Genomic DNA, 26,464 nt, shown 5'->3' on the forward strand with positions numbered 1-26,464 from the left:
GTAGGTCAAGTTTTGCACCTTCTCTAGTAGGTACATCAACATACTGAATCAGATCATTTTCTTGTACACACTTAATAAATTCCTCTCTATATCTATATCTAAACCTAGACACTATGGCAGTCCCAGTCTATTTTTGGAAAGTTTAAATCCCCTACCATAATGACCCTATTAATCTTACTGATACCTGAGGTCTCCTTACATCTTTGTTTTTCAATTTCCCGCTGACTACTTGGGGGAGGGGTCTATAATACAATCCCAATAAGTTGATCATCTCTTTCCTATTTCTCAGTTCCACCCAAATAACTTCCCTGGATATATTCCAAGAAATATCCTCCCTAAGTATAGCCACAATGCTATCCCTTATCCCTTACTCCCTCTCCTGTCTTACGACTGATTCTATCTTTCCTATAGCATTTGTATCCTGGAACATTAAGCTGCTAGTCCTGTCCATCCCTGAGCCATGTCTCTAATTGCTATGATATCCCACTCCCATGTTCCTCACCATGCTCTGGTGAGTTCATTTGCCTTCTCTGTTAGGGCTCTTGCATTGAAATAAATGCAGTTTAATTTATCAGTCTTACCTTGTTCTCTGCTTTGTTTCTGCCTGCCCTGATTTTTTGACTCTCCTTTTCCTAACTGTACCCATCTCAGATTGATCTCTTTCCTCACTATTTCCTTGGAATGTTCTCGCTTCTCCCCCCCCGCCACCTTACTGGTTTAAATCCTCCCGAGCAGCTCTAGTAGATCTCCCTGCTAATATACTATTTGCCTTGCAATCTGTCCTCCTTGTACAGATTACCTCTACCTCAGAACATTTTCCAATGTCCCAAAAATCTGAACCCTTTCCCGCTGCACCAGCTCCTCTGCCACACATTCGTCTGCTCTCTCCTCCTTTTCCTCACCGGGAGTAATCTAGATATTACTGCTCTCAAGGATGCCCTTTTTAAATTCCTGCCTAACTTTCTATATTCTCCCTTCAGAATCTCATCCTTTTCCCTTCCTACATCATTAGTTCCAATGTGTACAATGATCTCCTGCTGGTCCCTCTCCCCTTTGAACATCCTGCACCCTATCAGAGATCTCCTTTATCCTGGCACCAGGGAGGCAAAACACCATTCTGATTTCATGCTGCTGGCTGTAGAAACATCTGTGCCTCTGTCTAGAGAGTCTCTTGCCACAATCGATCACTTGGAGCCCATGCACCTCCGTTCTATTAGAGCCATTCTCGGTAACAGAAACTTGGCTGTTCTTGTGACATTCATCTGAGAGTACATCACCCCCTACATTTTCCAAAACAGCATACTTGTTTGGGATGTGGATAGCCACAGGAGATTCCTACACTACTAGCCTATCCCTCCTACCTTCCCCTGAGTTAACCCATCTACCTTACTGTCTTTGCAGCTTTTCTCCCTTCCTATAACTGCCATTCACCACCTGCCCCCATCCTCCCCATCTCCTGTAGATTCCTTATTGCCTCCAACTGCTGCTCCAACCGATCCATGCAATATGATAGGATTTGCAACCAAAGACACTTCTTGCAGACATTAGCATCAGTAACATCAAAACTCTCACTAAACCCCCACAGCTGACAGGACGAGCACATCACTCTACTAAAGGCCAGCTTTGCTCCTTCGCAATCTATAGACCCAGAAAATAGCACCGTCTTATTGCTCTCTAAAAAGCATTGCTCCAGGCTGACGTAACACTTACGGCTTATATTTTTAAAATTTAATCAAGAGATAGATCTCAATAAAACATATAATCAAGAAAGAACTCACTTTGCTCACTACTGTAAATTTACAGCAGGGCTACACTTAAAAACTATGCACTTATCTGTTCCTGTCCCACACAGGTTCCTCCAGGTTAGCTGTGAATTTCGTTGTTTGTTACTTTTTTCCTAGACACACTCCAGTGTCCAGAGATACTTGAACTCAAGCAGCAAAGGCAGTAATTGTGCAGATTCACTGCTTTGTCGGGCAGCACTATAGGTTTCTTTCTCTAACCATGTGGTCACTGCCTTTGTCTGTCTTCCTCCTTTTTAAAGTGCCGTTATTTTGATGCTTTGGTCCCCAAAGTTTCAAAACAATGCAAAACTATATAAAACAGTAATTGCTGCTCCTGGAATTTGAGGAAATCACCTCCAGCACTTAAAATACCTCAAAAAAGGAACAGCTCCTACAGCCACAATTTCTTCCTGTCCTCCATCTTAGATTACCCAGAATCAGGCACCTTTGATTGCCCTCACTTTATCTTCTAGTGGATGCCACAATGGTCTTGTCAACTCTGTAGCCCAAGTAGGTGCTGGAACACATTTTTTCCTTCTAAAGGGTAGCCCACCTGGGAGAAACATCTAAGGACTATGTCCAAGTTCTCAAAGTGCTCCTTATTGGTCTTCTCTGTTATTAGCAGGTCATCCAGATAAGTGGTGCCCTACATATGGTGACTTGGGGTGAACCTTGTAAAATCACTGTATCGGCTACTGGGAAACTGCATAGGCTGATCTTAACTCAGATGGCAGTCTTGTATATTAGAACAGTCTTGTATATTAATACTAATGGGTATTAATTGTAACATACTTCTGAGAATCCTCATCTAACTGCATTTACAAGTATACGTGCTGTGAATGGAAGTGTGTCCAGAAAATTTAAAATCATCTGCTTTTCATAAGAGACCGGAACCAAACTTGTACACTTAATCTGTAAAGTTCCCCTCTTATAGGATTTCATTCCAGCCGAGGTCTTGCCCAAACTTTAGGGTTGGAGTCTGGAACTAATCACCGAAACAGTCGCGTCATTATCAACCTCCATTAGAACTGTGTGGCCATTTAACTAGATGTTTATTTTGATTGGTTTTGATTTGGATGTTGCTAAGCAATTTAACTGTTCCAACCAGATGTAGGTGGACTTTCCGGAGTGTGTACTCTCCTGGATGCTGGCCTTATGTATTCTGTTAGTCAATTTAGGTCCAGTAGGACCCTTTCCTGTCTTGAGTCTGCTTACCGGCAGCAACTACAGTGACTTGCTGGCCCAGATCCTGAAGGAAATTTTAACTGTTTGGCTTGGCTTTGTTTTGAGGTTTTTCTGTGGGTTGACCTAGAGTCCCTCTGTGCAGGATATGTCCCGAGTGAGGTTTTGCAATTGCCTTCATTCAAGTGGTGTTCCCTGAGCTCAGATGGACTGATGCGGTGTCCACTTCCATCAGAATACCTTACAGCTCGTATGCACCACTTGCTGCATTTTTCGATGATAAAGTCAGTTGTAGTGTCTGTTCGAAGTCCAGTTGGGCTTCCCGAAGAGTATGCACTTTTGCCTGGCTTACATCATTAATGCCACTCACGTCACCGCTGAAATAACTCCACAGAGCCTGGTATCCTGTCACCAGGTCATCCTTTATTTACGTGAGGCGAGTTCTTGACTCTGATCCAACTCCCTCAGAGCCAGCTCTCCGAGTGAATAGGATGTCTGACCCTCCTGTTCTTTCTTTTAGTGAACAGAACCTCTGAAGTTCCTGTTAGTTTATTTTTTTTTCCTTTTTTTATTTTTTTTTTGAACAGTATGTCTGACACTCCTGTTATAGAGTCATAGAGATGTACAGCATGGAAACAGACCCTTCGGTCTAACCTGTCCATGCCGACCAGATATCCCAACCCAATCTAGTCCCATTTGCCAGCCAGTGCTCCCTGATTGGGGCTGTTAATTTGGTCCAATCTGGGAACCCATATTCTGAGAGGTCCACCTGGCTGACCTTATTACAATCACGACATATTTCAAACAATTGTTAAACATGTTTAGAAAATTGTCCTTACTCAGGTTCCATCCAATGTATTTTTTTGTCAGGTAGCCAGCCCACTTTGGGAGTTGCTGCTTTGTGATGCTTGTGCTCTTTCACTGATCTGTTCTTAGTGTTATTTTGTCTCTACATTTTTGTATTATCACCCTGCAGTGAGCAATTTCAGTTCCTTTACATTAAATGCCTTGCTTTAATCAAGACTGCTTCTTGCAGGTACCTGATGATGTGTACTGTTCTGGTAGCTGAGTATTTCTCTCTTGCCATGATAAAGCATTTCCACGAGCTTTTTGCCCAGCTGCTCCATATTATCTTGACACAAACATTCATATACCAAAATAATCAGCAGACAGCCTTTTCGTACCATGCAGTGTGTTTAACTGAAAATTGGTATGCATTTTAAAACAAAATAAAGTTATCAGCATTGCTTTACAGTATTCTTAATGACATTGTCATCATGCTAATCCAGGTCACTCAACTGAAAATGTAAAAATGTGATCTGCTGAATAAGATTGAACTTTTTTTGCTTTGAAGGAAGAAAGAAGGTATCTCCGGAAAAGATGGCAGAAATGCAAGCAAAGATTGATGAAGAGAGAAAAGTTCTTGAAGCTAAGCTTGACATAGAGGAGGAAGAAAGGAATAAAGCCAGAGCAGAACTAGAGAAAAGAGAGAAAGATCTGCTGAAAGCACAGTAAGATTTTTAAAATTCATACACGGGATGTGGATGTCACTGGCTATGCCATCATTTATGGCCCATGCCTAATTGGCCAAAGGGCATTTAAGAGTCAACATTCTTGTGGGTCCAGAGTCGCATGTAGGCCAGACCAATTTAAGAATGGCAGTTCCCTTCCCAAAAGGACATGAGTGAATTAGATGGCGTTTTTTATCTGACAATTGACTATGCATTTATGGCCGTCATTAGACTCTTAATTCCAGATTTTTATTGAATTCAAATTCCACTATCTGCTGAGGCAGGACTCAAACCTGATTTCCCAGAACATTACTTTGGTCTCTGAATTAAAAATCCAGCAATACTACCACAAAGCTACCTTCTCCCCATGGAGAGTATAGAAGTTCAATAAACTAAGACATTGACATTAAATTTGATAAAGTTAGTAATATATATTAATGCAACCCTGTGCTCCTCTCAAAATAATAAAGAAGAGATTTGGGATATTTTCATTGGAAAGAAAGAATCTAAAGTAGATATGGCCCATGCCATAGATATTTGAATTCTGCGCTGGTCAGTTCAAAATGTTTTACATACTCACTTTAATGAGCAGAAATTCATGGACTGACGAGCAATGATGATGGTGAAAAGCATCAACGTATAGACGTTTCAAACTTAAGATGCAAGAGCATAAGTGATCATGTATCACATTGGCTGGTTTTATGATCACAAAGAATGTTTTGTAGATGGGCTCCTGTCAGATCTTTAAAAGATGCAGGATGTCTTGAAATGCAGAAAGGTGGGTAAATCCCCATGACCTGATTAGGTGTACCCTAGAACTCTATGGGAAGCCAGGGAAGTGATTGCTGGACCTCTTGCTGAGATATTTGTATCATTGATAGTCACTGGTGAGGTGCTGGAAGACTGGAGATTGGCTAGCATGGTGACCCTGTTTAAGAAGGGTGGTAAGGACAAGCCAGGGAACCATAGACTAGTGAGCCTGATGTCGGTGGTGGGCAAGTTGTTGGAGGGAATCCTGAGGGACAGGATGTACATGTATTTGGAAAGGCAAGGACTGATTATGGCTAGTCACCATGGCTTTGTGTGTGGGAAATCATGTTTCACAAACTTGATTGAGTTTTTTAAAGAAGTAACAAAAATGATTGATGAGGGCAGAGCGGTAGATGTGATCTATATGGACTTCAGTAAGGCATTTGATAAGGTTCCCCACTGGAGACTGATTAGCAAGGTTAGATCTCACGGAATACAGGGATAACTAGCCATTTGGATACAGAACTGGCTCAAAGGTAGAAGACCGAGGGTGGTGGTGGAGGGTTGTTTTTCAGACTGCAGGAATGTGACCAGTGGAGTGCCTCAAGGATCAGTGCTGGGTCCTCTACTTTTTGTCATTTATAAGAATGATTTGGATGCGAGCATAAGAGTGATAGTTAATAAGTTTGTAGGTGACACCAAAATTGGAGGTGTAGTGGACAGCGAAGAGGGTACCTCAGATTACAACCGAATCTTGATCAAATGGGCCAATGGGCTGAGAAGTGGCTGATGGAGTTTAGTTCAGATTAATGTGACGTGCTGCATTTTGGGAAAGCAAATCTTAGCAGGACTTATACACTTAATGATAAGGCCTGAGGGAATGTTGTTGAACAAAGAGACCTTGGAGTGCAGGTTCATAGCTCCTTGAAAATGGAGTCACACGTAGATAGGATAGTGAAGAAGGGGTTTGGTATGCTTTCCTTTATTGGTCAGAGTATTGAGTACAGGAGTTGAGAGGTCATATTGGGGCTGTACAGGACATTGGTTAGGCCACTATTGGAATACTGCGTGCAATTCTGGTCTCCTTTTTATCAGTTGTGAAACTTGAATGTGTTCAGAAAAGATTTATAAGCATGTTGGCAGCGTTGGAGTATTTGAGCTATGGGAAGAGGCTGAACAGGCTGGGGCTGTTTTCTGTGGAGCGTCAGAGGCTGAGGGGTGACCTTTATAGAGGTTTACAGAATTTTGAGGGGCATGGGTAGAATAAATAGACAAGATCTTTTCCCTGGGGTGGGGGAGTCCAGAACTAGAGGGTATAGGTTTAAGGTGAGAGGGGATAGATATAAAAGAGACCTAAGCGGCAACTTTTTCACGCAGAGGGTGGTATGTGTATGGGATGAACTGCGAGAGGATGTGGTGGAGGTTGGTACAATTGCAGCATTTAAAAGGCATTTGGATGGATATATGAATAAGAAGGGTTTGGAGGAATATGGGCTGGGTGCTGGCAGGTGGGACTAGATTGGGTTGGGATATCTGGTCGGCATGGATGGGTTGGACCGAAGGGTCTGTTTCCATGCTGTACATCTCTATGACTCTTATGTCACCTTGTTACTTTTGAAATATAACAAGTTGGGATTGAATTATTTTTGTTTGGTATCTTTGGGGAGGAATAATTTCATCATCTGAGAAACTTCCAGCTAACAAATCAATATTCATTTTGTGTAGCTAATGTCCTGACTAATAAAAAATAATGGTGATAAAAACAACGCTTATGTTCAAGTTCTAGCAAACCCACATGGACTTCTTGACTTTAAATTCCTGAGTGGCTATCTGTGTTGCAATGCAGGTTGACAGGGTAGTGAAGAAGATATTCGGTACACTAGCCTTTATTGGTCAATGCATTGAGTATAAGAGTTGGAATGTCATGTTGCTGCTGTACAGTACAGGACATTGGTTAGGTTGCTTTTGGAATACATTGTTCAATTCTGGTCTCCCTGCTATTCCTGAAGATTCCTGAAGAAGGGCTTATGCCCGAAACGTTGAATCTTCTGTTCCTTGGGTGCTGCCTGACCTGCTGCGCTTTTCCAGCAAGACATTTTCAGCTCTGATCTCCAGCATCTGCAGTCCTCACTTTCTTCCTGCTATAAGAAAGATGTGAAATTTGAAAAGGTTCAGAAAAGACTTAAGAGGGTTGGAGCTAAAGGGAGAGGCTTAATTCTCTGGGGCAATCTTCCCTGAAGTATTGGAGGTGAAGGGGTAAAATTGTAGAGGTTTATAAAATCATGAGTATGGATAGGGTGAATAGCCACGGTCTTTTTCCTTGGGTAGGGGAGTCCAAGACTAGAGGGTGTAGGTTTAAAGTGAGAAGGGAAAGATTTAAAAGGACTTTAAGGGCAACCTCTTTTTAGATAGAGGGTGGTGTGTATGAAATGAGCTGCCAGACAAAATGGCAGAGTTGGATATAATTACAACATTTAAAAGGCATCTGGACAGGTACGTGAATAGGAAAGCTTTAGAGGGATCTGGGGAAAGGCTGCCAAATACGAGTAGGTCAGATTGGGATGTCAAGTCGGCATGGATGAGTTGGACTGAAGGGTCTTTTCTGTGCTCTATGACTTTTTGCGTGGAGCTGTACATGAAGAAATGGATACGCCAACTGAAGGAAATTGATAGTTGGCAATCAGGAGGTTTGCTTGGCCATGTTTAACTAGATTCCTAGGATCTAGAATCAGTATTGAGGATTTCAAAGGCCACTGCTTTCTGATATCAGTTTGCTGCTGTCACGTCTATGGGTCTTCCTTACAGGTTGGACAGATGTATATTTCATAGTTGTTTTGGCGAAGTCTGACTGATGGTTGTGATTCTATATGTCAGCCTGATTCTTGATTGGTCTGCAGGACAGCTCAAATGATTTTGGTACAAGCCCACATGTTAGCAAGGAGAACTTTGGATTATTGACTTATTAGGTTTGTCTTTGCCATGTGCATTGATGTCAGATGAATTGTTCTGTTTTATTCTTATGTCTCCTGATGATTTAATTTAGCTGAGACTGAGTAGCTTGTTCAGCCATTTTAAATGGCAGTTGAACGTCACAAATAGATCAAAATGCTTCATGATAAAATACCTCTGTTTCTCCTCCCAAGGGGCATTAGTGAACTAGATAGATTTTAATTTGTAATCTGGTGGTTTAATGATCATCATTAGCTTCTCATCCTAGGTTTATTTAATAAACTACATTTAAATTTCCACTGGTGGGACTAGAGGACTAATTAGTCCAGTTACATAATCGCTTTTGTGATCTGCATTTTGTCAAATGAATATTATGACCTCTAGTGGTGAAGTCCAAGATTTTATGTTTTATTATAATCCTGCCAACACTTTTCTTATGTACCTAGTCAGTTTTAAATTACACACAGATCAAGACCAAGTGTTCTTGACCACAGGCAAGCAATCCTCTTGCTGATTGCCAACTGTTAACCTCCTCCCCGTTGGGTGATTTTGAGATTAAAATTTGAAGGGTTGATTTAATCCATCTTCTGAATTTGTGCATTCTGTTCTTGTTTTATATAAAATGTTGAGTTTATATTATTTGAGATTAAGTAGCAAACCCTGACTTAATTTGGGAAATTGAAGAAAAGTTGATTGGAGATGAGACTTTCTCTGGATTACAGATTGGGGAACTGCGATTAAGTAGAAAAGTACTGCAGCAGCACTGTGGAGCAAGGAAAATATGATGACTACAATTGATTATAGTTGTGGAAATAGAAATGTACAATGGATGAACTTTGAGTTATGTACATGACCACAAGATTTATGTGTATAGAGATTTCTTGATTGTTGCTGAACTTCATGGTTAAATTGTTCAAGGCTTGAACTGATTTTGTTTAAAATGTGCTTAAGTAGATCAGTTGAAAAAAACATCTTGAGCAGGTGGAAACATTATCAGTACAGAATAGAATTTCCCTTAACTTGCCAAAACTATTATTGTATTAGGGTATTACAGTACCTGGTTGTGTCCACCAGATGTAGCTAGCATGTCAGTGATGGGAAAATTAGAGATTTCTTCTCGATAAAATTGCAAAAAGTTACACCTTTCCAATCACTTCTAGTCCTTCCAATGCAGTTATGCTATCATTTTTCATTATTCTGCTCTGCTTTTATCTTGCAACTCAATGCACTGGCTGGAATTCTGTTGATGAGAAGCCTGATGATGGTCGCAAAACTTCTGCCATTTGTGGGACCACAGTATGCAATCTTTGGCTGTCTCTCAACTAATTAATTGGTGTCGGGCTTCTTTTCTGTTAGTAGACTACCCCATTTTCAAAGAAGTGGTGGGTAATCAGAGTCAGTAGATTAGTGTCAGTGGAAATAATGCCCACTTCTGAGACATCCTTTAATATAGGGTAGCCAAGCGGCGAGGCACCTTCCCCAAACTAAGTAATGTGGTTTTGGATGCGAATGTCAGTCAGGCAGGCCCTGCTAAAGCTAGGCTGGGGTATACTGCTTGGTGAGGGCGGGGGAAGAGTTGATCTGGGTTGAGCCGGGATCATTGCTGCAGTGTCGGTGTGACTCTTGATTAAGCACCCTCAGGACATTAGAAACCTGTTAGATCTCATCAGGTGCTCTCAAATCTTGCATGTACTTACATGTCTCATAAAGTACATCCATTGTACATTCCTATTTTCACAACTGTAATTAATTAGCAATCAATTTTGTGAACTAAATGATGTGGTGTGCCAACTGGCAGTGGCATCAAGAGCCCATTTAGATAGCTGGAGGAAGACCTTTCCTCAACATCTTATGAGTCCATAGGCCTCTCCTGGTAAAACACAACCCATTTTCTTTCAAGTGTACGTCAGACTCACAGCAAGGTTGTTTTTAAATTATTACATTGTTCATTTCTAAGGGCATTGCCTCAAAATCTGTAGAATTTAAACTTTTATAAACTAATGAAATTAAATTTCAACAAAGAATTGTTAACCTGCAACATCATATTGTTCTAAGTTGACTCTTGATAGATTATTTATATTTAACATCATTATGGACATAGAAACATGTATATAGAGTCATAGAGATGTACAACATGGAAACAGACCCTTCTGTCCGACCAGATATCCATTTGCTTCCTTTTTTGACCACAGCAAATGCAAAAGTACAGTGTGAGGAAAAAATGTGGAGTGAGTGAGCCACTTGGGCATTGCAAACAAGGGAAGAGAATACAATATGAATGGTGAGACTCTGGAAAGCACTAGGCATCACAGGGATCTTGGTGTGCATGCCCACTTGTCCCCTAAGACAGCGAGAGAGATAGATAAAGTGGTTAAGAAGGCTTTTGGGATTTGTTTTATAATCAGTCAGTTCAGAGATCTTAGTCTACACCTATGGACCCACTTGTCTTTATTAACTGAGGCATAAAGTTTAAGAGTACTGAGGTTATCTTGGAACTGTATAAAATATTGGTTAGTTTACAGCTGGAATATAATGTACAGTTCTGGTATCCATGTTATTGGAGAGATATGATTGTACTGGAATGCATGCAGAGTAAATTTACCAGGATATTGTGTGAGCTGGAGAGATTTTTATTATGAAGTAAGATTGGATAGACTGGGGTTGTTTCCCTTAGAGCAGAGAAGATTGAAAGAGGACATGATTTGAGATGTGTGAAATTACAAGGGCCGTAGACAGGAAGAGACTTATCCCTTGCTGGAAAGATCAATGACAAGGGGTATAAGTTTAAGGTAAGGAACAGGAGGTTTAGAGAAGATGTGAGGAAAAAGAAAATCACTGAGGGTAGTGGGAATTTGGAATTCACTGCCTGTAAGGGTGGTAGGGGCAGAAACTCTCAGAATATTTAAGAAGTATTTCCATGTACACTTGTGATGCCAAGGCAAAAAGATAATGGGCCAAGTGTTGGAAATTGGGATTACAATAATTAACTGGCTGTTTTTGACCAATGTAGACTCAGTGGACCAAAGAGCCATTCACTACACCATGATATAATGTTCTTTGGTTTTCCTTATAGGCAAATTGTTATTGTTAAGGATTTATGTTATTTGTTCTTATTGAAAATAATTTAAAGCTTAACATTTTATGTATGTAATGGGATGTACTCACTGGAATTTTCAAGGCAGGAGCATCAGACCTTGTTAGAAAAATTGTCAGCTCTAGAAAAGAAGGTGATTGTAGGAGGAGTGGATCTTCTGGCTAAAGCTGAAGAACAGGAGAGACTACTAGATGAGTCAAATTGCGAGCTTGAAGCGCGCCGGAACCGAGCAGAGCAACTTCGGAAAGAGCTGGAGGAAAAAGAGGTAATGTTACTATTTTTAACGCATTTTCTAATTAGCACAAAGTTGAAATACTGCTACCCTCAGTTTTGCTATTGTAATTGTTTGCAAGCCTTTAAACCTCCACCTCGGTGTCACTTAAACCCCACTTTTTGATTTTCCTCCCCTCAACTGTCTAATTTTGATAATACCCTATTTTTTGGGCTTTAGGTCTTTTATTCAGTTTTCTTAACAAAAAAGACATTATCAGATTGCCAGGCAACAGATTTGATTAGATTTCCTACAGTATGGGAACAGGCCCATCAGCCCAACAAGTCCACACTGACCCTCCGAAGAGTAACCCATCCAGACCCATTTCCCCTACCATTTATGTATCCCTGACTATTGCACCTGACCCTATAGGCAATTTAGCATAGCCAATTCACCTGACCTGCACATCTTTGGATTGTGGGAGGAAATCGGAGCACCCGGAGAAAACCCACGCCGACATGGGGAGAATGTGCAAACACCACACAGAGAGTCACCTGAGGCAGGAATCGAACCCGGGTCCGTGGTAGTGTAAGGCAGCTTGTTGAACCTGCTTGTTACGTGTCCCTTTTGCTTTCACGTTTTCTGATATTTTTAGTTCTCATCATGTTTAAATTCATAGAGAATCATGTGTCTTCCTCTTGGTTATGTAATCTCCTCAAACTCTAGAATTCCTTACAAATTTATGTTTCTCAATGGCCTTCTTTTTAGCTTACATTCCTTTAGTGCAGCTTTTTCCATCTAATCTCCTTACTCTTGAATGTCTTCCTTAAGCCACTTCACCTCCCTCACCTGCTTCTCTACCTCTCTATCCTCAAAACTTGCATCTCCTATATCAGGTAAGACAATTTTGGAGAGGTGTTAACATCACATATATTTGTCTTGGTCACTCTTAAAATTCAGTTGATGTCCATTGTGGTGTTTTTCTTTCATTAAATAGCAAGAACGTTTGGACATTGAGGAGAAATACACCAGTTTGCAGGAGGAAGCTCAGGGCAAAACAAAGAAACTGAAGAAAGTCTGGACAATGCTGATGGCAGCAAAGTCTGAGGTGAGAGGTAGCCGTGTTCATGGAGGAGCTACTGTGATTTGTAGACTTTTTATCCTTTTGCATATTCCAGTCAAAGAAAATGATTTGAGTTGTAAATGAGCATATTAAAAAGTCTGAGGGTTTAGATTATAACAATTGGTTAAATAATTATTCATATGGAATCACAGCATAGGAAATACGAAAATTGCAAACTTCGGACCTTCAGTTTATACTTTCAGATAATCAGAAATAATATGTATGAATATATCTTAATGAAGCACCAAAAATATAAATGGTCTTTTGAATGGGCATACCATAGTGAAAACCACCTGTGGTACTCACAGGTGGAATTGTCCTTGCCCCTGAATAATGTAAAAGTTGGGAAAATTATGCAAGATAAGCAGTGAGAAGCTTCTCAATGTTTTGAGCAAAATATTCCAATATTCCGAGAATGGCAAGACAAGATTCTCGTTAGTAATTGGCAAGAGGCCTATTTCCATGCGTTAGCATCTCATTATTAGTGAATCCTCCCTCATCAACATGCAGCTTCCCATACTTTCAGTCGCTGCATAGAAACTAGATAACCGACAATTCCCAATATTGAAGTCAGGGTGATTACCTGGCGACTTCATGTCCTCTGGACCTCCATCTTGGATACCAGGCACCAGCAATTTAGGGCATGCTCCATGGGTAGTATTACATACATCCAGGCCTTGGCATCTAACATGTACCAATCTCACAACATCATAATGGCACATCTCCAATCTACTTGTGGTCAGATTTTATACTTCAGTTGAATGCTGATGCCAGAACACTTTGCACAGACAGATAAGCAAGAGTATCCTCCAATATTAGTCCAGGGGTTTAGACACAGTCAGGTTGCCACTCGAGAATGTCATAGTCAGGTTGTCCATATGTCTGCAGTTTACGGAGTGGACACCAGTCAGCCCTGTAGGTCGGATGCAACAGGTCAGGAGTTGTAGGAGGTCAGTCGAGGAGCTGTACAGATGTCCATAAGGGATCGGACCCTCATCTTTTGAGGCTGTCTGTCAGTCAGGGGGTTGGGCCACAGTCAGACCTAGGTTCAATTCACTAATATTCAAGGGAAGGATATCACAGGCCAATGCTGGGGGAAAGAAGCTAGGGAACTTACATGTTGGGATTGGAGGCAGAATGCTGGGAAGCAGTGGGGAATAACAATAGTGAGGAGAGCCGACTCAATATAAAAAGGTAAAGTTTCCATAGTTGTACTGGACCATAGGCCTCCTGTCTCATTACAGAAAGATGACTGGTGGTGTTTTAACCTGAGGGTCACCATGCTTCCGGTGAAGAGAGGTTGAGAAGAGGAATCCTTCATGGTAACCTCAGTTGATGAAGGAATTGAACCCACATTAGTGAGTTTTGAGAAGATTTGTTGCTCAGGTTGAGGTCCTGGGTGTAGGTTTGCTCGCTGAGCTGGAAGGTTTGTTTTCAGACGTTTCATCACCATACTTGGTAACATCTTCACCCGGAGGCTCACTGAAGATGGTATCTAGTGTGGTGACAAAATGTCTGAAAATGAACCTTACAGCTCAGCAAGCAAACCTACATCCAGAACCCATATTGTTGGTGTATTCTGTGTTGCAAACTAGCCTTCTAGCCAACTGGGCTAAGAATTTATATGTGGGGGAAAGACAGGAAAGGAAAAAAGTCTGGAAGGGAATTAGGACCTTGTTTTTTGTCTATGACTTGTATAAGTTCGCTATTCTCTTTACCTGTATTTTTCCTGGAAAGTTCCTGCTTAGTGAGTGGTGTGGCACTTGTGGGCAGCTCACATGAAACAGCAGTCCTCTTTTTATTTTAAACCCATGAATACTTCTGCATTTTGGGAAAGCAAATCTTAGCAGGACTTATACACTTAATGGTAAGGTCCGAGGGAGTGTTGCTGAACAAAGAAACCTTGGTGTGCAGGTTCATAGCTCCTTGAAAGTGGAGTCACACGTAGATAGGATAGTGAGGAAAGCGTTTGATATGCTTTCCTTTATTGGTCAGAGTATTGAGTACAGGAGTTGGGAGGTTATGTTGCAGCTATACAGGACATTGGTTAGGCCACTGTTGGAATATTGCGTGCAATTCTGGTCTCTGTCCTATCGGAAAGATGTTGTGAAACTTGAAAGGGTTCAGAAAAGATTTACAAGGCTGTTGCCAGGGTTGGAAGATTTGAGCTATAGTGAGAGGTTGAACAGGCTGGGGCTGTTTTCCCTGGAGCGTCGGAGGCTGAGGGGTGACCTTATAGAGGTTTACAAAATTATGAGGGGCATGGATAGGATAAATAGACAAAGCCTTTTCCCTGGGGTCGGGGAATCCCGAACTGGAGGGCCTAGGTTTAGGGTGAGAGCGGAAAGATATAAAAGAGACCAAAGGGGCAACTGTTTCACGCAGAGGGTGGTATGTGTATGGAATGAGCTGCCAGAGGATGTGGTGGAGGTTGATACAATTGCAACATTTAGGAGGCATTTGGATGGGTATATGAATAGGAAAGGTTTGGAGGGACATGGGGCAAGTGCTGGCAGGTGGGACTAGATTGGGTTGGGATATCTGGTCGGCGTGGACAGGTTGGACCGAAGGGTCTGTTTCCATGCTGTACATCTCTATGACTCTATGACTGTATAAATTGAGTGGGGTTGGGTGGTGGTGTGAGGTGTTGTGATGCATATCTTCCTTTTCAAAACCACAGATTACAGACAGTAAAAAGAAGAGATTAAGATTTTTTTCTCTCTCATCCCTTCCCTTAACAATTGTATTTAATGGTTGAATGTTACTTTTACTAGACCTTGCTTGAAAACTCCTGGCAATCCAATCCTTCTATAAGTAACCCCTTTGCCCAGTTTTTTTTTTGCATTACATCTTTCATGTATTGTGTGCTTCATTTCATGATAACTTATTCAACTCATTTTGATGTTTTTTAATTCAAAGATGGCAGACTTGCAACAAGAACACCAACGTGAAATTGAAGGACTGTTGGAGAATATAAGACAGCTGAGCCGTGAACTTCGTCTCCAGATGCTCATTATTGAGAATTTTATTCCTCAAGAATACCAGGTTGGACAGGGATTCTTAATTAAATATTTATGTTGGGGTTTTTGATTATGGAAAAATGGCATGTGTAACTCTTGTGCCTAATTGGGTATTTGTTACTTATATAGTACAGCTTTCATGAATAAGCAATATCTTTACTATAAAAGTATATATCACAGTCCTATATATGAGTCCTTGAACTTTTATTAGAAAATAGTGTAAATTGAAATATAGAACAAGAAGAAAATGGGAAATTGACAACATTTATACTATAAATATTGATGTTTGGTAATTGATTTTCTTTTGTAGTACACATGTGATTCTTCAAAACTAATTTAGAAATAATGTTGTTAAAATTTTATATACTGCTAATGTGCTCTTATAGAGTCAGAGAGATGTATAGCATGGAAACAGAACCTTCGGTCCAACCCGTCCATGCAGACCAGATATCCCAACCCAATCTAGTCCCATCTGTCAGCACCCGGCCCATTAGCCTAAAAATATACTTTAAGTGTAGTTGTTGTTTATTGCATTTAATATTTCTGCGGTAGTTAATATTAACGTTAGTTAAAAAGAAACTGATGTTAATCAGTTTATTGAGGAAGCAACGTTTTAAGCAAAACATTTTGTCCTGAAAACTGTCTTGTCCACAATTGGGGAAAAAAGTAATTGAATAGAGGTTCTGTTATACTCCTTCGTACCTATTTGGGTGCAGAACTGACTCAAAGGTAGAAGACAGAAGGTGGTGGTGGAAGGTTGTTTTTTAGACTGGAGGCTTGTGACCAGTGGAGCACCACAAGGATCGGTGCTGGGCCCTCTACTTTTTGTCATTTACATAAATGATTTGGATGCGAGCATAAGAGGTACAGTTAGTAAATTTGCAGATGACACCAACTGGAGGTGTAGTGGACAGTGAAGAGGGTTACCTCAGATTACAACAGGATCTGGACCAGATGGGCCAATGGGCTGAGAAGTGGCAGATGGAGTTTAATTCAGATAAATGCGAGGTGCCGCTTTTTGGGAAAGCAAATCTTAGCAGGACTTATACACTTAATGGTAAGGTTCTAGGGAGTGTTGCTGAACAAAGAGACCTTGCAGGGCAGGTTCATAGCTCCTTGAAAATAGAGTCACAGGTAGATAGGATAGTGAAGAAGGCGTTTGGTATGCTTTCCTTTATTGGTCAGAGTATTAAGTACAGGATTTGGGAGGTCATGTTGCAGCTGTACAGGGCATTGGTTAGGCCACTGTTGGAATGTTGCTTGCAATTCTGGTCTCCATCCTATCGGAAAGATGTTGTGAAACTTGAAAGGGTTCTGAAAAGAGTTACAAAGATGTTGCCATGGTTGGAGGATCTGAACTACAGGGAGAGGCTGAGGCTGTTTTCTGTGGAGCGTCGGAGGCTGAGGGGTGACATTATAGAGGTTTACAAAATTATGAGGGTCATGGATAGGATAAATAGACAAAGTTTTGGGGATTATAGGAGAGTCCAGAACTAGAGGGCTAGGTTTAGGATGAGAGGGGAAAGATATAAAAGAGACCTAAGGGGCAACTTTTTCATGCAGAGGGTGGTACGTGTATGGAATGAGCTGCCAGAGGATGTGGTGGAGGCTGGTGCAATGGCAACATTTAAAAGGCATTTGGGTGGTTATATGAATAGGAAGGGTTTGGAGGGATATGGGCCGGGTGCTGGCAGGTGGGACCAGATTGGGTTGGGATATCTGGTCGGCATGGATGGGTTGGACCAAAGGGTCTGTTTCCACGCTGTACATCTCTGATTCTAATGACGCTTTCTCAAATATTTACAAAATTAAGACAAGATTAGTAAACTGGATTCTTGATTGACTTTGACTTTGATTTGTTGCATTGATCAACGAAGGCAGGTTTGCTAAAATGAATGTATGTACCTTCTAGGAGATGATTGAGAACTATGTACACTGGAATGAAGACATTGGAGAGTGGCAGTTGGTAAGTTTGTAGTAATTCAGGACAACAAATTTTGTACCCAACTGATGCAAGACTAGTTTTGCATGAAATTAGATAGAATATCCATCACAGCATGTGTTGGCCAAATGACCCACGCAGGTCAGTTATATGTCCATTCTGCAGGCTTATACTGTTAGCTCATAACCTGTTACAGTCGTCTTCATAATAACATATTTTTACCACTACCCCCAAAACCTCCATCAAATTGATGTCTTTCATGAATTTAGGAATTGTGTTTTGTTCCAAACATTTTTGTGTTATTCATTCATAGGATGTGGGTGTCACTGGCTAGGCCAGCATTTGTTACCCTTCCCTCTTTGTCCAGAGGGCAGTTAAGTGTCAACCATATTGTTGTAGGTCTGGAGTGTAGTGAACCAGATGGGTTTTTCTGACAAATGACAAAAGATGACAGTGTCACCTTTAGACTCTTAATTCCAGAAATTTATTGAATTCAAACTCCACCGTCTGCATTTTAAATATAGATACTTTGTAGGAAGCAAACTCTTACATTGTTGAAAATCTGTACAAAGGTTTTATCAATGTGTTCTAAGAATAATCTATAGCTTCTGTTTTGAAGCATTCATATTATTAACTTTCACCAGTTTGATTCCCTATAATCAGCAATACTCTGATTCCAATACTAGTCTGTAGCAAATGGTCTGCAAATCTTTTCACACTTGGTTCTGTTCAAGTGCCTCGTAAAGTACATGTTTAACAATAATATTAACTTTTAATTTTTAATTTTTTATTTATTTGTAGAAATGTGTGGCGTACACAGGAAACAACATGAGAAAACAAACTCCAGTAGCAGACAAAAAAGAAAAAGATGTAAGTTTTGAATTTTTAGCTTAAAGGAAACATCATCTAAATAGATTCCCTTTTTCCCCTTTTGTTACCTTCACCTCTGCTAGTCCATGTCTGCCCCTCAATATTATTTATTAATTGTAAATAAAAACAAAGTTGAGAAATTGTTAAGTTTACTGAGATTAGCACATTCCTTGACCTCCTGGTGCTGTCTATCATTGAATCTCTGATGGAGCCAAGATCGGAACGTGCTAAGGCTCAAGTAGTTAGAGCTTTTTTCTGCCTTACTGAGGTTAGTGAGCCTGGGTGGTACCTGAACTCATTATACAATATCTTTTGCATTGATGGGTACCACTCTGAAATCATCTTGTATCAACCTATAAGTGGCAAAGGAACATTATTCTTAGTCACTTGGAAGAAATTTGTTAAAAAGAATTAGAACCAAAAATCGATGCAGCATAGTATTGGTAAAATGATATAGCAGGTTGGCTTAATGATAAGATTTCTCATCTGAGTTAGAAGATTGATGCGCTACGTGAAAACGTGCTGAGAGGTTCTGCCCACTATTTATCACTTAACCAACAGCACCAAAGCAGACTCACTGCTCATTGTGCTGCTATTTATGGGATCTTATTACATGTAAATGTATAACACGTTTACTGATTAAACAAATGGCTACAGTTTTGCACTTTGGGATAGCCTGAAAAGTGAAAAAATGTGTAAGAATGTAAGCCGTCCTTTTCTGGACCTTAGAAGACTACAAAAACCTGGTTTAATTGCAGAAATATAAATGTCGTTCAATTTTCCTACTAACATTCATTATACTAAACTGTTACAATGTCGTTTACTATACATTTCAGGCTGAGACGGATAGAATGTTGTTGACAGGAAATCAAGAGATGAGTGCAGGTAGAAAGGTAGAGTTGAATCCTGAGTTCAACTATGAAAGTAATGAATGGCAGAGCAGTCTGCATGGCCTTCTCCATCCTCATGTCATTGTGTGTTATGTCATGCTTTATGATTTTTGTGTTGAATTATAATGCAATCTTACTGAGATGTACAGTTGTGTCTTGTAGAAGTCATGTTAAGTCATTCAAACAAGGCCTAATAAAAGTTAAGTGAGCAGGTCTTGTCTGAAGTGGAGTTCATATTAAATTATGCCATGAACTCTAAGTTTAAATGGTATAAGGTGCAAGTGATCAGGCTACTGGTATAAACTACAATTTCAGAAGTTCTGATTACTTCATAGAAACTCTACTTCCTACTTTAATTACCTTCTTTATTTTCTTAGCCATTTGAAGTGGATTTGTCACATGTTTACTTGGCTTACACTGAAGAAAGTCTGCGACAGTCATTAATGAAGTTGGAGAGGCCAAGAACCTCAAAGGGAGGGAAATCCAGACCCAAGACGGGCAGAAGGTAAGGCAACAATGGGAATATTGAAATGTTATGCATTTTCTTTTGGTTTGATAGTGTCTTCATTTGCTTTTAAGATAACCACAGATAGAGAGTTTTCCCCTATGGCACTTCTCTGTCTTGCTGAAATATATCTATTCTGTGTATTCTGAAGTATCCCTTAAATGCCTGGCTTTGCATCTCTATTAATGTATCCATCAACCAAATTTGCCAATTCATTTTAGCATGTGTAGCAAGAGTACATTTTCAGGTACAAATAATTGCCTTTATTTATGTTTAAAATTCTTGTTCTGGTCCGAGTTTTCCTCATTTTAAAATTAAATCCTATATCAATCACGGTAAGGGTGTCTTCAGTATGAGGTCACTAAGTAATCCTATCTCATTGTGTAATATTGAGTCCAGTGTAGCCTGCAATCTGGTCAGCTCCAGAACAAGCTGAAACTCTTCATCTAGGTTACCTTTCCACATCTGATTTTTCCAGACCATATGCAGGCTAAAATCCCCTGTGGTTTTTGCTATATGTTTCTGACAAGCTCCCACAATTTTTTCATTAGTACTGTATGGTTAAAGTTAGATTACACCATTCCCAGTAGTGATTTTGTTTACCATTTTTCATCACTAACAAACTACCTGTGTATCTTAGCTTCCTGAACATAGATCATCCTTCTCCATCGTGTTAATAGCATCATGAATTGAGAGTTACCTACCATCTTTTCCTCACTTCTTTTCCTTCCTAAATATCTTGTATCCTTTAATATGCAGACCACAACGTATCATCCTGCAGCCTTGCTTCTGTAATCACTATCAGATTATACTTCTATTTTTTTCTAAAGTTCTACTGTATGTTGAGCTAAAATTATGTTGAACTAGTTATGTCATTACCTTGCAAGTCTATGACAAGCAGAATGGAAAGAAACAGCCTCCAATTAAGTTGCAGGCTGAATGAGGAATGAGAAAAAGTGTTGTGGGCGTCATTTTTGTTAGCATTTTAGTGTTCATTTTGGAAAGGATTAAATTAAATAATTCATCAAAAGGCCATTATGATCTATTTCCTTTTTCCATAATTAGGAAACGATCTACAAAATCTGAAGCTGGAATTGAAACCCTTCTTCAGTGATCAATAGATGAGACTGGCTAGGTGCATGGACCAGATTTTAGACGGAAAAGGTTTCCAGGATGATGAAAATTGATAGATGTGACAAGAACAGCAAGTTGTCGTTTTTTTGAACCATACACATTGACCTGTAAGAAGAATGGAATTTAATGCTAATATCTAAATGAAATGCCAGTGAGTTTGTAACTTTTATTAGGCAATGTTTGAGTTGCTGTCAGAATGCTGGTCATGAATGTTTACAACTAAATGCTTGGGATCCCAGTATTTAGTTGTTATTTTATTCTTCTTGATGTTGGTCTTGGCTTATATTTTGGTTGGTTTTGGTGGTGGGTAGAGAATATATGACTGGCAGCGAAGCTATTAGTAGGAATTTGCTGTCTGTGAAGGAAATAAACCCTAATTTAACATTTTCAAATATTGCTTCAAGCTCAAAGAATGTTTTTTTTTAAATAAGAGCTTCAAACTTCTGGTCCATAAATTATTTTACTGAACTGAAAATATTCCCTCTGTCTTACCTTCATTCTGTTTTAAAAGTACAAAGTTGACTTCTACACTAGTTCTTTGTTTACCTTGACTTCTGTTAACCAGAGGTTTATGTGCACTTTGTATAACTGTGATGGCAAGGGATTGCAGTACTCAAAATGCATTCCATGACTGCTATAAAGTGAGATAATTTTGAGTCTTACTGTTAGATAAGGTTTCTTTGATTAGGACGATATGTTGCATCTATCATTTCAGAGTACGTTATGTAACCATAGGGCACATTAATCATTGAGTTATACAGCGTGGAAACTGGCACTTCCGTCCAGCTAGTCCAAACTGACCATGTTCCCAAACTACACTAGTCCCACCTGCCTGTGTTTGGCCCGTATCCCTCCATACCTTTCCTATTCATGTACTTATCCAAATGTTTTTTAAATGTTGTAACTGTATCTATATCCTCCACTTCTGGCAGTTCATTCCACACACTAATCATTCTCTGTGTAAAAAAAAAAGTTGCTCCCATGTCCTTTTTGAATCTTTCTCCACTCATCTTAAAAATATGTCCCCTAGTTTTGAACTTACGGAAAAGATCTTTGTTATTCACCTTATCTGTGCCCCTGATGATTTTATAAACCTCTATAAGGTCACCTTCAACCTTTTGTGCACCAGTGAAAAAGGTCCTAGTGTATTCAACCTATTTCTAAAACTAAAACCCTCCATTCCTGGCAACATACTGGTAGGAGAAAGGGCAGAACTGCAAAACTAGGAGATCATCTCTATTACGGAGCTGGCACAGACATAATAGACTGAGTGGCCTTTTTGCATAAATGTAGTTAATTGGAAGTTGGAGCAATTTGCCGTATGTGTAAAGAAGTGTTGAGAAGCAGCCTTTTTACTGGTAATTGATTCCCTAAATGTCAGTAACACAAATTATCAAAACAGTCAGCAGACACTTTGCAGCAAGGAGCCTGACATGCACACATGTAGATAGACCTATAGTTCTCCAATCTATGCTAACATTAGAAGCACAGGATTGCAGAATTTGCTGTCATTAGCCTTAATAGAGCTTGCAACTTTTATAACAGGAAGAGTTGATCAGATATTTCACTTATGCATTTCTTGGTTGGGCTTGTTAAAAGGAAAGCAATTTTTGCTTAGAACTGTGACAGATTCTGGTTGGAACTTTTACTCTGCAGCAATATGGAAGGAATAGAAGATAACCATGAAAAAATAGTAAACTGTGCAAACAAAAAAATGTTTGATAAGTATCGCAAGACTTGTGCTTCTGTTACTACTGACACTGTACTGTATTCTTAACTGTTATTTGGGTGCCCTGCTTTTTAAATAGTAACAAACAGACAAACTTTAGCGTAGTGTTCATCACCCACTCTGAGAACTCAGGTGGTACTTGCTGCTATAAATGTGATAAACAAAAAATTGCATATGCACACAACAGCTGATCCATGTTTCTTCGTTCCATTTTTTGACATAGATCTATGAACCATTGTTGGTTCTTTTAAACACTTTGACCTCAGAAGTAAATTTGACCACATTATCTCTGACTCAGTTGGAAAGTTAAGGGTTATGGAATCACAGATTTCATAATACTGGGAGAGCACTGGTTTCAAGGTCAAAATTGCAATGCATTTAGTTTTCAGTGAATATTACTTTACAAATGCATTGTGAAAATCTATTTATGTATTGTAGGAACAGTAACCATGACAGCTGCTAACTTTAATTCATTGATATCATAATGTACTATTGATGGTTTAAGCTGTTTTATGATGAGCATTTTAATGGACTGCTTTTAATTCCTTACAACTAAAACATTAAGTTGACAATATTTTCAATTGATCGATTTCTGCATGATTTGTAACCATGCCAGATTGCTGTTATTTCTCTTTCCTACATATTAAGTAGCACAGGACCATGTAGCTCACAGTGTTTGTTGTAAAAAGCTGATGGAACAACCCAGCATTCAGAAAAAAATAGCCAATAACTTAGCTACTTCCTTTGTAATATGAATTTTAAGATCTATATTGCCAAACCCAGGGACAACTTTAAATGACTGGTAGGTAATGGCAGCAAGAATCTGCTTACTAGTAAAGGAACTATGTCCACATTATTCTTTTCATTTGTAACTATCAAAGACTGTGGTTAAACTGTTAGTACAAATATTTTGTTACAAAAAAGCCTTTTTGCAAGTTCCAATAGAGAATGCATTATAGTTTGTGAAATTCAGACCTCAGTTGTGAGTACTGCTAATTTGATGGTTTGTAGAAATGTGAAATAAAGAGGTATAGCTATGTCAAGCAGTTGTTTTGAGATTGTCATGCAATGTCAGACTGACAAATTTGACTATCCAATATTTCCTCTGATTCGTTTATGAATGTCTATATTGTGTTCTTTATTACGAGCTTTAACAGAGACATGTAGTATTGTATTTTCTCAACATTGATTCAGGGAAAATTATATGCTGCAAATGGAAGCTACTTAAACATGTGAAAATAATCTTTTCTTTCATCTGCAAAATGTGTCGATTTTTTTTGTTTGTATCTACCTGATTAAACAACTGACTCTGGACTACTAATAAGAACACTTACATACCCTCTCCATGTTTGAATTTAATAGAGAATCTTGACTGCAATGATATTACACATCAAGTGCACAAATCAAGAATTTTATTATTGTGTTTTAATGTTGTAAGCATCCTATGTTTTTCTGTTGTAAAGTTTATTGTAAAATGTTTAAAATAACTACTAGAAAGCTGCACATGTTCTGAAATCCTATTTTAATGCTGGGTTGTATAGTGTGATTAATAAGAGTCCCAAATTGTTAGTTTTATTTCACTTGACCTGAACTTACTTTCTATATACTATGTTCAGAGCAGTTGAAATAAACACTTTACAGATGTCTTTTTTATTTGATTATTCTTTGTAATCTTTATGTATAAATTAATCATTGAGATGTACATATGAGACCATGAATATGTATATATGCAGCATGTTAATGTTCATAAATAAAGAAATATCTATACAATTGTATGCTTGATCATGGGTAACCTCAGCAATCTAAATTGCTGCTTTGCTATTTGAATTGAAAGTCCTATGATTGGTGATGGCATTATATAAAGTTAGAGTCAATTAGTTGTCAAAACAGACTTGTATTTGTGTGGCACCTTAATTGGGCCCTCAGAACATCACTTGGCCTATTATGTCCTTTAAAGTGTGATCACTTTTGGATTGTAGGAAACTCTCCTCAAACAGCAATATTTAGAGACCAAAATATGTTTTAAGATTGACCAGGACTATGGTAATATCTCCATTTTTCTTTAAAATAGTGCTTTTTACCTCTTCTTGTCTACCTATGTTGTCTCATTTGAAAGACAGACTTTCTGATAGTTTAGCACACCCTTAGTCAGTGTGTTGTTGTGTTTTCAGTTTCTTGAGTTGAGCTGGCATTTGCAATGTTCTGCCTCAAAATTCAATGGTCTTGACTCTATATTCTGTAGGAGAGAGTTCCAAAGACGCAATCATTTGAGAGGAACATTTCTCCATGATCATCAATACATTTTAGAGGGAAAATTCTAGATCTGCACAACTCTTAGTATAAAGTGATGAAGAGGTGAAATGACTAAATAAACATGGCATGGAAAGTCTGTTTGAATATATCATGTGGCTGAGTGATTAGTCCATGGATAGCTTTGGGTCATCCCATAATTCGTGAGTTTTACCCACTCTTTCCCCCCCCCACCCCCACTATTCAATCTTAAGTCACCACATCCCAGACTTAGCACTGTCCAGACTCTTGTAGCCACCTTCAGTTGAATATCCTCAGGAATGCGGTTAATCCCATTATGCCTGCATATGTAAATCAGCATTTTTTTATGTGACATGTGGCTATACTTTTGTCATAACAATACATAGCTGTAGTTTGTATCATTCACTGTGTTACTATAGGCAGCTGTTTCTACAATAATTGCCCCAACAGTGATACATTCTGACTATCCTAAATGACCCAATTGTGATTTTAATGTTAGGTCTCTTTCTTTGGTTTTTCCTGCTCGAGAGAATTGCTTCTCTCCACCCCATCCAGTCATTTATTCATCACTTTTAGATCACATCTTAATCTATATTTCAGAGAATACAGGCCTGGTCTTGTGATTTAACCTTTTCAACCTGCATAGTCATTGTGATAGAACTGCTCTCACCCCCTCAGAGCCAGTATTTTTATTTTAGGATGTAAGTTTGCTCACTGAGCTGGAATGTTTGTTTTCAGATGTTTTGTCACCATGCTGGGTAACGTCATCAATGAGCCTCATGTGAAGCACTGGTGAGTGATTCGCTTTCTATTTATTGAAACCTTCCAGCTCAGTGAGCAAACCTACGTCCAGAACCTCAACCTCAACAAATCTTCTCAAAACTCGCTAATAGTTATTTTAATCAACTTGTTTGAACATGTTATGATATACCTCCAGGGCAGGTAGAACTTGAGTTTGGACCCCCTTGCCTAGAAATAGGAATACCATATCATTGCTACGTTACTATGCCCATTATTGAACACAGTACTCCAGATTGGATTTAACTTTTTGTCCTGCTGTTATGTAACTTCTATCTATTTGTATTTCAGCTTTTGAGATCTAAAGACAAGACACAAAAATTAGGAACAGAAGTAGGCAATTTAGCTTCTGGAATCCCCTGCACCATTTAGTAAAATCATGTCTGATTCGATTTGCCTGAATGCTATTTCTAGCCTACCCCTGAAATCTTTTAACTGCCTTTCAAGAGTATGGAGAATACAAGAATTAAAAGAAAGGTCATCAGTTATTTTGTTTCAACTTAAAGATTACCTTTTTATCTGTCAATTGGTTTTCTGATTCTGTACACAGACTTCAAATATCTTTGTTCATCTACAGTTTTAACTTTTGCCATGGGAAGATACTTTGATACTGTTCAAAATGAATGTCTTCACACTTCCCCATTTCGAATTCCTATTTTCATCCAATTTTCTTCACTCAATCTTTCATTGTTTCTTTGCAG

At 39.2% G+C, this 26,464-nt stretch overlaps 1 protein-coding gene across 1 annotated transcript in view; it reads left to right on the forward strand.

Moving 5' to 3' along the window:
- Positions 1-24,469, forward strand: part of kif3a (kinesin family member 3A) — a 61,300-nt gene extending 36,831 nt beyond the window's left edge. The window contains exons 10-17 of the mRNA XM_060837362.1: positions 4,321-4,477; positions 11,355-11,535; positions 12,479-12,589; positions 15,524-15,649; positions 17,537-17,590; positions 18,368-18,436; positions 19,704-19,831; positions 20,897-24,469. Coding sequence (XP_060693345.1) covers positions 4,321-4,477; positions 11,355-11,535; positions 12,479-12,589; positions 15,524-15,649; positions 17,537-17,590; positions 18,368-18,436; positions 19,704-19,831; positions 20,897-20,945 — 875 coding nt within the window. The 3' untranslated portion in view covers positions 20,946-24,469. The remainder of the gene's footprint in view (positions 1-4,320; positions 4,478-11,354; positions 11,536-12,478; positions 12,590-15,523; positions 15,650-17,536; positions 17,591-18,367; positions 18,437-19,703; positions 19,832-20,896) is intronic.
- Positions 24,470-26,464: the final 1,995 nt, after the last annotated feature.

The sequence above is a fragment of the Hemiscyllium ocellatum genome, chromosome 16, assembly GCF_020745735.1.
Source record: "Hemiscyllium ocellatum isolate sHemOce1 chromosome 16, sHemOce1.pat.X.cur, whole genome shotgun sequence".
NCBI lineage: Eukaryota > Metazoa > Chordata > Chondrichthyes > Orectolobiformes > Hemiscylliidae > Hemiscyllium > Hemiscyllium ocellatum.